The sequence below is a fragment of the Lathamus discolor genome, chromosome 5 (genome assembly GCF_037157495.1).
Source record: "Lathamus discolor isolate bLatDis1 chromosome 5, bLatDis1.hap1, whole genome shotgun sequence".
Lineage (NCBI taxonomy): Eukaryota > Metazoa > Chordata > Aves > Psittaciformes > Psittacidae > Lathamus > Lathamus discolor.
Genome location: NC_088888.1, coordinates 26,917,489 through 26,934,197, shown reverse-complemented (window position 1 = coordinate 26,934,197; position 16,709 = coordinate 26,917,489). Strand labels below are relative to the sequence as shown.

The window sequence follows — 16,709 nt, the reverse complement described above, 5'->3', positions numbered from 1 at the left end:
CGAACGTAAGGGGCGTCGCCGCCGCAGCCGCCATGGCCGGTTGTTGTCAGTCCCTGGCAGCGGGTTATGGCGACGGCGGTGAATGAATTCTCCGGGCGGCCGAGGGAAAAAGAAGGGCTCAGCCGGCTCCAGCTCCGCGCCTCCCGCCGCCGGGCCGTCGCCCTCCTCGCCGCCCGGGCCGGCCCCCCCCGTACCGCCGGCGGGGGCGGCGGCGGCAGCGGCGTCCCCCCACAAGCGGAACCTGTACTACTTCTCGTACCCGCTCTTCGCCGCTTTCGCCCTGCTCCGCTTCGTCGCCTTCCAGCTCGGGCTGCTCTTCGCCTGGCTCTGCGAGCGCTTCTCCTGCGGCGCCCTCATGGCCGCCAAGGGCAGCAGGGCCGGAGCCAGCGACGCGCCCGAGCCCGGCGGGGCGCCCGAGACGGTGCGGGCCTGCCACAAGCGGGCCTTTGAGTGCATCTCCATGGCGCTGCGCATAGACGAGGACGAGAGAGGTAGGGGAGAGGGATGCGGTGGGAGGCGGGCCGGGTAGGCCGGTGTCGGGAGGGCGGGCAGGGCCAGAGCTGCCGCTTTGAGTTGAGAGCAAACAAAACCTGCTTGTGTGAGAAATATGGGTCACGAAGGATCTGTGCTGGGGGGCGAGCGCCGTGCGGCCGCCTGAACGCGGGTGCGGTGCTTCGCTCCCGGTCGCCCGAGCCCGGTCCGGCCGCATCCGGCAGGTGCAGGCTGGTCTCCCACACGCGAAGCAGGTCTCTGTCTCGCTGTAATAGCTTTAAAGCTTGTAGTGCCGAGGCCTGGCTGTGACTGCAACTAGCTGTCAGTGTAACCGAGCCAGCCGGACAACAAAAGTGTCAGGGACAATAATAAGGGTGCATCTTTAGTGTACTGCCATTACAAATGATGGAAGTGTTGAGGTAAGTCTGAAGGAAATTCGGCTCCCAGACTGCTCATTTGAAGTCGTCTGAGTTTTAAGGAATATTCGTATTCTGGCAGTTTTGAGACATTATTTTTCTAAAGCTGCTTGACATGCTTGCTCTTAAGAAAACTATCACTATATGTCTAGAAGACCTTAAGAAGGATTCATAGGGTTTGATTAAATGAAGCACAGGAGTAAGGGGTTTATTTTTTTCCTAGAGGATAAAAGCAAACAAACAAAATCCCAAACAAACAGGGCAATTGCTACTGCATTTGATGTGGCCATTTATTCTAAATGCAGCAGCACAGCTCTGTCAGCCTCCAAAAGATAGTCCTTAGGGACATGCTGTGCTGTGTTTTAAAATTCTCTGGAAACATCGGAATACTTTATACCATGCCAGTTGAGCTGTAGTGCAACTGCTGTTATAGAGGAGGATGTTAAAAAAGTAGGTATAGGCTTTCAAAAGGAGCTACATGCTGAGAGCACCATAAAAGTGAGGGGTGTGCCTTGCTGTGCCCTGTTGGGGAGTAGCACTGATAAGCTCTGGGAGGAAAAACCTCACCAGGTGCAGCAGCGTTAGTTCAGTACAGACATAAAGTGTGAGAGCATTGAGGGTTGTAGGAGCAAAGCATGAACAAAGCTGAGGTAGCTTAAAACTTCAGTGGTGTTGATTGCTCTCTAAAGAGTACCAAAGTCTTAAATTATCAGGTGCCCATTCCACTGTTGTAGCTTGAAGAGTAAGTTTTCAAATACTGATTTTAATCATGGACTTCCTTTGTAGATACTCTTAGAATTATCATATGTGAATTAGCTGCACAGGTCATATCTTTACTAAGAAGATCTTTGCTGATAGAACAAGCAGTTGTAAAGCTGTTACAACCCTGCAACTTCAGTATTCATTGCACTGAAAGAAAACTCGCCTTGCTTTAATACATTGGTTTGTTATTTGCTTATTTGTTTTTGCTAGACTACATGCATAACTTTGAATATATTTGATATGCAAACAAGCTTTGTATAGCTTCCAACAGAAGACACTATATTAGGCATAGCATGCAAGATGTTTGGAGTTTCTGGATCATCAAATATCCTGTTAATTATGTGGTGGTTTTGCTATTCTGGAAGCTATGTGTACTTCAGTAATTATGGTAGCACTTCTGGTTATTCTTGGTTTGGTATATTCAAAATCATGCTTAAAATCTTCTCCTGGGTGTGAGAAGGCACATGTGTTGGGTTGACCTTAGCTGGCAGCTCAGCACCCACACAGCTGCTTGTTTGTGCCCCTCAGTGAGGCAGGGGAGAGAACAGGAAGGGCAAAAGTGAGAAAACTTGTGCTTTATCAGAAAGACACTTAATAAGTGAAGGGAAGAGGTGGGTCAGAAACTCATGATATAAAGGCTTTGCTTACCAGTGCCCAGTGAGGTTCTGAGCAATTGCTGCCTTGTAAGTTGGCCCCCACCCAGTTATTCCTCTATCCAAGTTTTTATTGCTGAGAATTATGTATTATGATATGAAATACCCCTTTGGCCAGTTTGGATCAGTCATCCTGCCAGTGCCCCCTCCCTACTTCTTGTGCACCCCCAGCCTATTCACTGGGGATATAGAGTAGGGGAAAAGAAAATCTTCAGGTTGTGCTGTTCAGCAATAGTCCAACCTTTGGTGTCTTATCAACACTTTTAGTTGCGAATAAAAAACACAGCACCATAGGGGCTGCAGCAAAGAAAAAGTAACTCCATTCTAGCCAGACCCAGTACAGCAAATCAACAGCTTCCAAGGAATGTGACATTGAATGTATTAATCACTGAGAATTAGTAAACCATCCTGCATGGATTCAGAATGGTACTTCTGCAAACAGTGCACTTTGGTACTGTGCTTTTCAAACTTCTCCAGTTAAAATGTGGAAGTGAGATTTTAATGATGACCTTGGCATGTTTGCAAGTGCTCTGCAGAATAACAAAGCACTTCAGGCAATAGCAGAGGTGGCTAGGATAATCTCAAATTTGATTTCTAATAGCCAGATTCAGTATTAAAGTTACATTGCAGTTGAAACAGTTTATATAGGTGATGGGGAGAAGCTTAAAGAGAAAAGGCCACACGTAAAATGAAAGACACTCAGCTTTAATGATTTAATATATCTGTCTTTGTCCTTAACAGTCAGGATATATGAGGCTGGTGGAGAAAAGGTAGTAATAAGATTATTCCCAAGCTGTGTGATGTACACAACTGTGGGAGGGTGCTGCTCCTGTGATTTGCATTGGTAAGAAGAGCAAAGCGTGGGAATTACCTGTGCAGGGTAAGTTGCCAAATGTTATTAAAACATTTTGCATCTGGAGAGGAGCAAGAGAACACCCTTAACTGGGTTCTGGAAGTGTGTTGAAATATTCTTTACTGGGGCTGCAATTTGCTAGAAAATAGATTTGGGACTGAAATTATCAAAAAGATTTGGTTGCAGAAGCAACACATCACTGATAACTGACACTTAGGAATAGTTTGGTGAAACATCATCTTTTGTGAAACTAGGATAATGGTATCTCAAGGTTTCGTTCTAGGCTTTTTTTCCCCCTAGCACTAGCAGCAACTAATGCTAATCAGGTTTAAATTGAAATACCTAATGTGCTGTATTCCTGTGTGGAAAGGCATACTTAGTATGACATAGCTACCCTGTAAAAGTATGTTTCCATATGCAGGCAAGTATCTTATTAATACAGACTGCTTATAGAAGGGGAGCAGTATGAAGTAGATATTGATGTCTCCCCAGTGGGTCATTTGCTGTCATAGCATTAGACAGTATACGTTAGGCATAGCCATGTTCGCAGTTGTGTCTGCTGTAGAATCCATTTAGGACGTTGTTGGTACAGAGGTCCCTTCTAATTCTACATGTATTGTACTTCATGTGAAGGTTGATTTATACCTATGATAAAGCAGTTTCATGATAGGATGAACAGAGAAATACCTCCACAACTAATGAGCTGTTCTATACAAAAGTTAACCAGAGGAAAAATGTCTCTTGTCTCATTTGAGTAGTATCTTGGAGTCATTGCTTTTCTTTTTGAGTTTCTGTGCTTCTAGTGTGATTTTGGTATTGGCTATTACTGGAAGATTGAGAGGCTTGTTTCCAGAAAGGAAAGTAATTAATTTCACCATTTCTGTTGTAAACAAATATGTGTAAGCTAAACTTTTTGCCTTTTATTTGAGGTATTGTTTGTTTGGGGGTTTTTGTGTGTGTGAGATCTTGGGGATGTGGGTGGGGGAGAGTGACTCATCCCTATAAGGTGGATGTAGAAATATTCCTAAAAGTGATTTGGTACTGTGATACACCAACTGGTGTAGTACCTGTTTTTAATAGAAAAGTTTACTTGAAACTGAAGTAGATATCAAGTTCGCAGTGCCCCTTTAAATGTTTCTTTAAATTATAGGATTTTGTTAAAATATCTCCTTCTTACTCTTACTTGTTTTACATAGCATTATATGGAACCATTCCTAAGCTTTAATTCATTACAGAAAATAATGGGTTCACTTCCTTTTTAAGCAGGACAAAAGGAACAAGCTGTTGAATGGTACAAGAAAGGAATTGAAGAACTGGAGAAAGGAATAGCTGTCTTAGTCATTGGTCAAGGTAAGCCAGTTTTGAATTTTGAGGAAAAGATTCTGGTTTATGACTTCTTCAGAGCAAGAAACCAGTATTGCTAGATATAGTAGATGCTAGGAATGGTCTGCTGTATGAATTTGTTCATTAGAGTGTTTTAGCTGTAGGGGAGCACTGGTCCATTTCTCTGTTTTTGTCTTAATGTTCTGGTCTATAACACATGCAGATCTTGTTCCAAATATTTTCATGCTGTCCAGAATCATAAGCAGTTCTAAAGCAAAACACATAATGGACATGTCAAAATATTGAGTTCTGTTTTGATTTGTCAGAATTGACAGTTCATGTTCTCATGCAGAATTTCGTATTCCCTTCAGTATGACTAAAAACAAACACCCCAATTCAGTATGGACTAGTGTTGTGCTTCTGAATAGCTTATGCCAAAATAGCTGAACATTTCCAGCAAAGGAAGAAAGCCATCTGTGTGTATGGAAACATTTTGATCTGTAGTGTAGAAGCAGGTATGTACCATGGAGAAATAGGTATAGTGACAGATTTCCTATGAATGTATCTCCTGAAAATATAACAGTAATAATAAACACACCCCCCACCAAAACCTGTAACTGCTTTTGCAGACTGCTGTTTTGTTCCTCAGCTATGTTTAGAAATGTTTGTGAACAGTATATGGTGACATGTTACTTATGCAGCAATACTAATGGCATTTGATACAACCCATCTAAATTTCACATTAAAGGGAAAAAAGAAAAAGCTTGACTTGAACAAACGTTATTCTTTAGGAAGTGGTGATATTAACGTCTGTAATTCTGTGTTTTGAAATGTAAAGGGACACAGTCAACTGAATTTAAATCTGTTCATTTTGAACTGAGTTATTTCAGATTGTACTTGCCTCTTGGTCACTTTTCAAGCTTTCTAAAAAAAAATCACTTTTATTCTATTTCCATTGAGGAAAATGCAATGACAATGGGCACATATTAGGTCAGTGTTAAATATTAAAAAATTATGCAAAGCAATGCTTGGGTTCTCACTGCTTTATGAGCAGTATTGTAAAACAGATAGTGTCAACTAACTTCAAATTCTTGAATAAATAGAAATTTTTAGGATTTTTTCATTCGTTTTGCAATGATGTTTCTTAGTGGAGAGGGTAGGGAAGGGGTAGGAGAAAGAAGAGGGAAGCCTGGGTATCAGTATTTTAGTACTTTAAAAAGCTGATTTGCCAAATTATGTTTTAACTTTGATTTTTCTTTTTAAGGTGATCAGTGTGAACGAGCCCGACGTCTGCAATCTAAAATGATGACAAATTTGGCAATGGCCAAGGATCGCTTGCAGCTCTTAGGTACCGCTTACAATTCATGACTTGTGCAAATAATGACAAAATTTCCAGACTTCCCCATATGCATTCTTCAAATACATTACTCTGATTTTTTAAGTGAGAGAGTCATTATCTGTGTAGGCTCTCTTAAGTTTGGCTTTTAGTTGAGAGTAGTATTTTTTTAATGCTGTTGATGGATTTTGAAATTGGAATCTCATGACCCGCTTCCCTATGACTTAATTTATAGGTGTAAAAGTAACTGAGAAGTCTTTATATCATAGCACGCTTGACTCATAAACTGCAGAAGTCTTGACTAACTCTTGTTTGAGCTAATTTTGGATTTCTATGTTAGAACTATAGTAAAGCTTAGGACATACTGCTGATCATTAGTACTAAGTGTGCCTTTTGTACGTGTAGCTACCTCATGTTCTGTTAATTCTGCTGTCACTTACGTAACATTTTTCCTAATCAGTGGTATGTGCAGTAATAATAATTCCTTAGCATCATGTCATCCACAGGGTTATGAAATCGTGATGCTTTAGTTTTTATCTAGTACTGGTCTATTTTAAGACTAGCAGGTAAGATCACTTCAGAAGTGTAGTGTTGTATACCTTTATCAAAGTTGTAAGCTCTTAATGGACAGAGTAAACCAGGCAGGATTGGAGATAGCATTGCACTGTGCATGATAAACAAAGACACACCCCCCATAAGGCAACAAACCTCCAGTTTTGTGTAGTGCATCCTCTAAATTGAGAACTTTGGAAATGTTTTCAGTTTAGACAGAAAAATGAAAATACAAATTACTTTTTAATTGTTCTTAAGGAAAACCTAACAAATGTACCTGAGTTTAATTTGTTTATCTGCAGCCTTAGTCTTGAATTGTGTTGTTTTGAGTTCTTCTAACTGCCTCTTCTAGGAACATATAGAGCAGACAGGAAAACCTTTGTTCTTTCCTCCTCTTACTTACACTTTGTGATTCTGTGGTCCTAACTGGTAATTGACAAGGAAGTTTTGACAACCACAAGAAAGTGAATTCTTTTTGTGTCATTTGAATTCCTGGTATCCTTAGTTCTTTTAGAAAAAAGTGAAGGTAACATGGGCAAAATAGGCTTCTGGCTTCTATGCTTTTTTGCAGGTGTTTGTCAGTAGAATTTTAGTATATGCAGAAAAGATTTTTACTTGTTAGGGTTAAAGGCTGATTTCTAGAGAAAATATAAACTAGGGATTTATGATTATGTGCATAAGGTATGTCTTGTTGCTGACATCCTAATTGCAAGTAGCTAGGATTCCTTAAAAAAAATTTGCTGTTCTTTGAACCCCGAAATACCAATGTCTGTGTTTTGTAGGTAATGCTTCATCCTTGTTGGTGTTATTGTAGTAGCATTTGCAAGGTTGCTCACTTGCTATGCTGGACAAGATAATGATTAGTATAACAAACCTGAAGTTGAAGTCAAGCTGGCACATTAATCTCTACTACCTGAATGTGTGATCACGTGCTCTTTGTATTGCTTGTTTAGATTGAAAGGTGAATGGGCAGAATAGCGTTTATTGCATAAGTTAATGTCAAATATTATTTATTTTTACTTTGAAGTCATCTGAAGTTTTGTACTACATAAGCTCTTGTTCAGTTTGCACTAAGTATCTGCTTCAAACAATGTACCTGAGAGCAAAACTTGTATAGACAGGAGCATGTGAAGCCATCTGCCCTTAAGGAAGGAAAAAGATGATGTTTGGAGAGAGATTGCAATGGATTTAAATCCCTGCAAACTTGATCATTATGGATCTATTTGAGTAGTATTTGTTATACTATCTAACCAACTTTCAAGCATCTGTTTTTATTGTGTGATTTTTACGTGGGTTTTGTGGAAGTGTATGTTAATGTAGTTGAATTGCATGTGCAATTCTAAGCGTAGCTTTTAGCTTGTTACTTAGAGTAATAGATACTTGGAAGTTTTTAAGTGGTGTAGAGGTGATTTTGTAGTTGAACTAAACCTGAGGCTCTTGAAGTTCTAAAGGTTTGATAAAGTGATTTTTCCTATGAATCTAACTCTTAAGATCAACAAGTAATTTTCCTGTGGAATTTCTCAATTCCTTAAGGGAGAATAAGTGCTTCCTTTATTGTGTTATCTTGCAGGATAGAACAGATTAAGACTAAACAATAATATCAAGTATTTCATCCTGCTTGCTAGGCAGAGATGTGATTGCAGACTAAAATGCCACCCAGTCAAGCAAGTTCATTGCTAACACATAGAAAGTGAACATTAAATCATACAGATTATAACTGTCCCTTAGAAGTGCTCAGAGCTTTGGTTTATTTTGAAGTGTATTGGATTGTCAACATAAGTTTAAGTTGCATGACACTGCTGATGGAGCTGTTTGACACCACTGATAGGAGCATGATGTCTAATCACACCCATGTATTATCGCTATTTGTCATCACACCACTGATGTTCAACCAGAAAGATGTAACTACTTATCTTGGATGATGGCTTTACTATTTCATCCTGAAACTAAATTACTGTATCGTAGTCTCTTTAAAGCTGTACCATGACAGCTGCAGTTATTCCAGGTATGTTTCAGGGCACCTCAAGGTGGCTTGACCACTTTGGCAGTCCAGTGAGAATATTGGGTTGTGCTGGCTGTCGGGACTTCAAAGTTCTAACATTTGAATTAGTGGTGGTCTGTGTTTTTGACATGGTTCAGGGTATGGTAGCTGTGCAGTTATTTAGATGAGTGGATAAGTCTTGCTCTGTTGGTGTTTCTAGACCTGATCTCTCCTGGGTGACTGATCACCCACAGTAGAATCATTATATTTGATATATTTAGAATCACAGAGGGATATTTGCTTTCTATTATTGATACATAAAACAGAGCAGCTCAGCAGTTTGCTGTTCATAAAGATAGGTAAACATAATGTCCAGGCAACACTGTTCATTTATAATGCTATATGTGTGCTTTACCAGTCAGTGGTCTCCCACATCCGAGGCCCTTTCTGTGAGGGGGACAGGTTTCCCACAGCACAAATGCCTTTGTGTATACTGCAATTAGCTTCAGTATTTTGGTTGAAAGATGCACATGGCACATCATACAATTATTACCAAAGAAGACACTGATGATAATTCTGCTAATGTACAGATACAGGCTTCCATGGGCACCTTTTTGGATTTTTTTTGCTTTCTTGGATGTGATGGTGGTTTTGCTTCAGACTTGTGTTATAGGCTAGATTTTTTTTTTTTTCCTTTTTTCAAATCAGAAATGTTACCTTGAATTCAAGGTCTAGTGTTGCCTAAATAAGACAATGGCTTCAGTGGTGTTTATTTGCTAGGTTTATGGCAGCGTGTGCTCTCAGCCCAGAAAGCCAACTGTATCCTGGGCTGCATCAAAAGGAATATGACCAGCAGGTCAAAGGAAGTGATCCTGTCCCTCTACTCTGCTCTCTTGAGACCTCACTTGGAGTATTGTGTGCAGTTCTGGTGTCCTCAACATAGAAAGGACATGGAATTGTGGGAGCAAGTCCAGAGGAGGGCCATGAGGATGATCAGGGGGCTGGAGCACCTCCCGTATGAAGACAGGCGGAGAAAGTTGGGGCTGTTTAGCCCCAGAAAAGAAGGCTGCGTGGAGACCTCGTAGCAGCCTTCCAGTATCTGAAGGGGGCCTTATAAGGATGCTGGGAATGGACTCTTCATTAGGGACTGTAGTGATAGGACAAGGGGTAACAGGTTAAAACTTAAATAGGGGAAGTTTAGACTGGATATAAGGAGGAAATTCTTTACCATAAGGGTGGTGAGGCACTGGAATGGGTTGTCCAGGGAAGTTGTGAATGCTCCATCTCTGGTGGTGTTGAAGGCCAGGTTGGACAGAGCCTTGGGTGACATTGTTTAGTGTGAGGTGTCCTTGCCTATTGCAGGGGGGTTGGAACTAGATGATCTTAAGGTCCTTTCCAACCCCAACTATTCTATGATTCTGTCAAGGAGAAATAATGAATGAGATTCTGTAAATGTGTTTTTTTTTGTGTTGTGGTTTTGTTTTGGTTTTTTTTACAATGTCTGGAGTCATAGGGAGAAAGCGTTTAAGTTGAAGGTGATAGGATCCTCCTAATTCCATGGAATAATATTTAATAGCTCAATGTAATTTTGTTGCTTCAGAGCATTCTAGAGCTATACTGCCTCTCAAGCAAAGTTATGTTTGCTTTGAGTAATTTTCTGTGCAATATTAAAGTTACTTGTTAATATGTAACGTGATGGGAAGGCAGTGTGTGAATTGAAACTGGGCAACAGTTGGATTAATCCTAAGCTGTTGATAATTGTGATAAAACCCCAGTCTCAAACTATAGTGCTGTGAAGCAAATAATATTTCCTGAATCCCTGCCCAAGCCAATTGATGGTTACTCACTAGAAAGCTTTGGTTTGGTTTGGTTTTTTAAGTTCAGAAATATTGTCCACAACTTAACTGTCTAATATCTTACGAAGTCTGTTAATACTAATTTTGTTTCCTAAGCTTTTCGCTGTACTTTCCATTCAGACCGCATGGACTGGGCAGGGAGTAGACTATTCTGCTGTTTCTTTCAGTAGTGCTGCGCCTGCTGAAATGGTATGCTGTGTTTGCAGTCAGTCATACTAAAAGAAATTTTCTTAGGCTTCTTTAGAAGGAGGTTTCTTATGGTAACTTCTTGTAAGTTACAAAGCTTGTGGTTGTTTGTAGAGTGTTCTTTTGTGACTTAACATTTTTTTGTTTTACTGTACCTGGCTTCAATGCTTTCAATGTAAAGCAAAGTAAACCGCTGGTGCAGGTACTAGCCTTGAACTGTAGCTTTTTGTATTTGCCTGCGGCTACTAAGTTTTCAGTCTAAATCACATCTTGTTCAGTCTGGATATTATTGTTATACCATCATTTAAACTAGGGGGCCTAAAGATACTTTTCAGGGAGGATAAGCCGCCTGAGTGATGAGGAGCAGGCAGAAGAAAGGAATGAAGCAGAAAGGCTGGAAAAATACCTGTAATAGGCAAAGAAGTGGAGCAAGGAAGTGTTTATGCTTGTTGGATGTATGATGCGGAAGCTCTGAATGGCAGTTCTTCCTCCAAAAGTAGTAAGGCCTAGAGATTTTAAACTGCAGTGGAGAAAGCAGGAGTGGTAGGTGAGCTGTAGAGAAGAAACAAGCCTGAGACTGACTTATTCTGTTAGTTGTAGCCTTATACCTTGACATATGCTTTGGCTAGTTCATCTAGCCATCTAGAGTTAATTTCTTTCTCCCTAATCTTTAACCTTATAAATCTTATATTCAGATGTTTCTTAAGCTCTTAAATAATACAGCTTGCATGATAATTTTATTGACTTAATTTCAAGGCAATTATATTTCTAAATAGAGATCTTGAAAGACATTATCTTAATGTATCTATGGTGTTTTACTTGAACAGTTGAGGTTTCTGTAAAATGTGGACTGGCTGTTATCACTTCAGTGAAACATATAATATGCAGGAAAGGGATGTCTCTTTACAGTTGGTCAAAAGTAATGCCTTGGGGAGGACTTTCAGAAATGGGTTATCAACACTAGTATTTAGTAAATGAAATTGAATTAATCCTGACCATTTTGGGAAGTAATCGCAGTCACTAGACAGGAAAGATTGTTGTAATTAACTCAGCTACAAATGGCTAGTTTTAAAGCTGTTTTCAGTCATGTTCATACTAACAGAATTTTCTTACAAATTTGCTAAACGTGTAGAATAGCTAGAAATACTCCTTTTATCTTTAACCCTGTATCAAGTGTAACAAAGCCAAACTTGACATTTGTGTGTTCAACATACATAAATTTTCTTGGTTCATTTTTGGTTTTTTGTTTGTTTATTTTGTCCTTTTTTCCTCCCTCCCCCTCTATTATGTAGAGAAGCTGCAGGCAGTTTTGCAAATTTCCAAGCCGCAAATGGAGGTCTATAATGACAGTACTAACCTGGCATGCCGCAATGGACATCTCCAGTCAGGTGGGTTTGGTTTTACCAGCACCTATTAAGGGGATGTCTCTCAGTTTCTGATGTATTGCAGGGAAAAATATGCAATGCTATGTTATGGCCCCAGCAACTTAAAAATACATTAATACATAAAAATTTGTTTTATATTTCTATTTTTAAAGGCTTTATACAAAATACATTCCTTTCTGTGGCTTTGACAACACTGTTTTATAATATTCAGTTCTGTTACCATGACTGTCCTAGAATCCAAAACTACTTACTAAGGCAACATTTTAGTAAATATTTTTCATGTTATATTCTTAAAGGAATTAAATTAAACCTGTTCTAGAAAGTGTCAAAGGCAGTGTACTGTATGTAGGTTATATTGTGGCTACATGAGTAGTTCTTCCTTTATGATACTGTGAGAGTGAATGTGCTGCTTTAAATTTCAGGGTGTTTTACTCTGAGAAACAGATGCACAATTAAAATAAGGTCGGGGAAACGGCTCTTACATTTTGTAAAAGAAGGTTGTTTTTATCCTTTCCCAGAAGACTGCACCAGGGATGCTAAAATAATAGAAGTAACCTTGTTTATCCATACACAATGAATAAAGTTGCTGGGAGGTTTGTGAATTGTCTTCAGGGAATGTTTTAAGCCAGCAGTAAGCTTTGTCACAACTGAGATCTCAACTGATACTTTGTACAGTAGACTACAGTGTGAAATAAAATGGAGCAAACAGGCAATGGAATTTATAAGTCTTGTCTACTGAGTCAGGAGCAATGTGCAGTTCTTAAAGCAACTAAACATGCCTTTTCTAGCTCCATTTATAGTTCTGAAGTCATCCTACTGCTTGGTTTTATTCTTTATAATGTATGAGAAGTTAAAGTAGTGGAACTATGTCATGTTAGTCACCTGCACATTACTGCATGTGTGGTATTTTTAACTGCATTTGTCAAAAAGATGTAGTTAAAATGGCTTTTCAGTACAAGTTCCTATGTAGATTGACCTTGAGAACCCTTTACCTGAAATGACCAAGTACAACTCCCGTCTTTTTACCTGGTTGGCTGGAGATTGAATGAACAAATGCGTACATGTACCCACTAAAGTTTATAGCGTGCTCTGTTTGATTAAATATGGTCCGGTTTTTCTTTCAACTCTTTCTTTGATATTTTTTGTACCTTTTTCTTAACATATTTCAAAATTGGATGCTACAGAAGCTTGGACTGAACTTTCACTCTATTAATTAAACTATTAATTAAATCTGTTAGTAACAAAGCATAGAGTATCCATTGGCGTCTGCTGGAAATTAAGAAAGATTTCTGCCAGTTCTTTGCAGCTTTTTTTTTTTTTTTTTTTTTTTTTTTTTTTTTTTACAAAAATTCCTTTAGCAGGAGGTGATCACTGTTGATAAACATAGAAAGTAGTTAGTTTACCCGTTTGGAGTCATGCTTCTGGTGCTTTATAGAAGATGAATCACTGAACCACTTCTGCCAGACTGTGGAGGAAAGGGTAACGAAACAACAGTGAAGAGCCATGGTCTTATGGGGATTCTTTTTTCTGAGTCTTCCCACTTTCTGAAAAGGAGTGCAGGCTAACAGGGGAACTTTAATTTACCAGGCTTAGGGGGATCTGAGGAGAGACGAAAGGACTAAAGGGTCAGTCATAAAAAAGCGTTAGGCCCCAGGCATCAACCAGTTACTTCGAATGAGACTTCACAAAAGGTTTGTTCCGTTTCTAGTTGCATTTACATTGCCAGAGGTAAACTTGAGATTCATAACTTGTGAAAGTCAGAAGTTTAACATAAGTACTGAACTTCTGCAGCTGTGGGATCCCTGATAGTACCAGGGAAGTCAGCCCGTTAACAGTCATCTGAATTTCCTAACTGGCTGGTGCCCACACTCCTGTGCTCAGGCTCTCTGTCTCTTTTTTTGTGGAGGGGTGTAGGGAGAGGGAGTCTTGTTTGTAAGAACATGTTCCTTCTACACTTCTTAGAAGTACTGCAGAAATTTTGCTTCAGTCTGCCAATCTTGCTGTTATTGTTTCTTTATACATGTTGTAATAAAGGTGGTATTTTCACATGGAGAGCTGCAGTCATTTAAAAATACAAAGTAGACCACAAATTCTTAGAAAACTACAAAATCGGCGTGCAGGCTGTTTGAGATAAGACAACTGCTGTTACTGGGAGAGGCTATTTGAGATAAGAGGCCTGGTGTCACTGGGAAATAGAGGTATACTGCAGAGGTACTGAGCCACAGGGCTCTGGCATAAGCTTCATTTTTCTGTCAGGTTGGGCATTTTTAAAGTCCAGGATGTTACGAAGTATGAAATGTGGTGCAGTTTTAACATCAAGAAAATGCTTTTTAGTGTGTTCTTTGGTCAGAAAGTGCTTTGCTTTTTCATATGCCTTTAAAGGCCAAAACCTTTACAGATGTGTTTGCTTCTTAATTCTGTAGGATATTCTATTCTCACATCTATACTACATGATTTTTGTATTTACAAAGTGTTACCAATTTGAGATTTTTATTACTTTTTTTTTCCTTCTCTCAAGGTACTCTTTGTCAGCTTTTCAGGCCAATTTACTTGATTCTAGCACAAATGACTATGTATCCCCGTCTTCCTCATTCATAGTTAACTTACCTGAATAGCTAGTAATTTTCCTTCAGAATTTATCTGATTGATAGATTTATAATGAAGTTTTATGAAACATCATTACAGCAGTATCACCTGCCTTTCAGTTGCAGAAGGCTATCCAGTAACTTGTCTTAAGAGTAATAACAAGTGCCCTCGTTTACTTTTAAAAACATATTTATTGTTTAATATCCATCACTCTTGTTCTCATAGCAGTCTTAAATTAGATGTAAAACATTTTAGCTGTTTGCTTTTTTCTAGACATGCATGTTTTCCTTTGCATTATGGGTTGTTGGGTTTTGTTTTTAAAATAGCTTAGGAAGGAAATTATGCCAGTCTTACCAAGCAGTGTTTGAGTTTTGTGAACTTACTTACTGGGCATACAATACTGATAGTAATAAAGTAATTCCAGTGTACCCTTCTACAGTTAACGTGTAAATCTCAGTTTGGTAGATGATCAAACAAAACATTACGTTTTTTCTTATCACAGCATTAGCACTGTGGAAGTATCTAATATTCTATCTCAGTTTTCACTTGGAAGGAGTTGCTAGCATGTTTTTCATAGTAGGCATATGGTGGCAATACTTTTTAAGTCACAAAAATTCTGTTGATACTGAAGTTTTTTAAGGAGTTTCCGAAGTTGAAGAACAAGTAGCAGTAAGATGGTTTTTAGCACCATAATTTGGTAACAGTAGGTCTTTGACATGTCTGTCGGCTACATGACTACATAGCTACTATATAGAACTCCCTGATCTACATAGCTATGCTGTCATTTGAAATATGGGATATGTCCTTGTTATTTACTGAAGCTTTGTGTTAGGTAGATTTTATTATTTGAATCTACTCTGAAAATATAATACAATATTTGAAGGAGTTTTGAATTATCTGAATTTTATCTTTGAAGGAATTGCTATTTTTGGGGCTGTTGTTAATGTTGAAATGCAGGAGAAAATATAGCTAAAAAGTTTAAAGACTTTTTTTAAACAAAATTATGTACATAAAGGTACAGATAATTCTACAGCACCGAATTATTTTCGCAGCTTGGGGCCCACAGACCACATAGAATAACTTGTCTTGGTCACTTTACATCAGATCTCAATAGGCATACATAAGGAATTTCTGAGAAATGTTCCCTGATGGTTTTTTAAGGTGTCACAACTGAAGGCTGGAAACAGTTTTGCAAGACTAGAATTGCCACTGCTTGTTTAAGTTAACAATTGCAAGGATGCTTTCAGGGCCAGATAGTTATTATGTTTGTATAATCCAGTGGTGTCAGCTTGGAGCTTTAATGTACATTATTCTGTCCAGTCAGGAACTGGAAAGTATAATCAAAATGATCAAGCCTCTATTGCTTTTCTGTAAGTATATATAAAGTAGACAATTGAATCATTCAGTGTTTTGAATACACTTGAAAAAAACTCATAGTTTTTGTGATCAGAAGATATTTCAGGCACTTCCTTACTGTTTTATACAGAATGGGGAAACATTTGGCAAAAGGCTGCTGGAGATATTACAGAGGTTTTAAGGTCACTTAGAACATATTTTCAGTCTTTCAGCAGATAACAAATAAAAATGGGTAAGAAATGTGTTTGGGGGGTTCTGCATATGTTGCAGCAAAGTGTATATCTTTATGTAATGAAATGGGCTGTAAGTCTGAAAAGTGCCATGCATATGCACTTAAGCACTTAATGCTTTAGAAATAGGTAAACTTTAGATAAACTGTAATTCAGAAAAGTTTGGTTGTATTTTTATTTGCTGCTTCAATGAAAATATTGATGTAAAATTATGTTTCCCTTTGGGGTTAACACAGAACAACTATGTTAAAGGGCAGTTCATCAGTGCTTCTTTCTGTGCTACTTGGTGGGACTGACCACAGAACATGTGTAAACTTAGTGGTCTTTATTCCTGGAGGTACAGCTAGAGTGAACTCTAATTTGTATTTAAAACTTCCCCTCTCCTCCTTGGCACCTTATTTCCAGCTTCTTGAAATACTCCTTACCTGTGCAATGTTATGATACTCAGAATTGCTCTGTGTGTGTGCATTGTTCTCAGTTGATGGAGGTAGTTCTGGGAAAGTGTGATACTTGAGCAACGTGTTAGGGTGAAGGAGATGGAGATATGCTACTTCAGCTTTTTGATGCCTTCCTGTCTTGTCATTAAGCCAGCTGTGCAAATGAGACTGAAGGAAAATAAAAAAACCCCAGCGAATAAACCAGAGTGCCACCTTTGATTAAATTGGACCATTGAAGTCCTGAGTACTTAGAACTTTTTTAATAGGTTCATAGACTGTATTTTGAACTTAAAAGTTACTACGTA

The 16,709-nt window shown here is 38.9% G+C and overlaps 1 protein-coding gene across 4 annotated transcripts in view; it reads left to right on the top strand.

Annotated features, from left to right (window-relative positions):
- The window catches only part of SPAST (spastin), a 39,339-nt gene continuing 22,630 nt past the window's right edge, over positions 1 to 16,709 (top strand). The window contains exons 1-4 of one of the 4 annotated variants that reach the window (XM_065680112.1): positions 1 to 491; positions 4,443 to 4,526; positions 5,764 to 5,847; positions 11,703 to 11,798. In XM_065680112.1, the coding sequence (XP_065536184.1) occupies positions 83 to 491; positions 4,443 to 4,526; positions 5,764 to 5,847; positions 11,703 to 11,798 (673 nt within the window). In that variant the 5' untranslated portion in view covers positions 1 to 82. Of the gene's footprint in view, positions 492 to 4,439; positions 4,527 to 5,763; positions 5,848 to 11,702; positions 11,799 to 16,709 lie in introns of all 4 variants that reach the window. The other 3 variants (XM_065680111.1, XM_065680114.1, XM_065680113.1) reach the window with 3 other exon arrangements.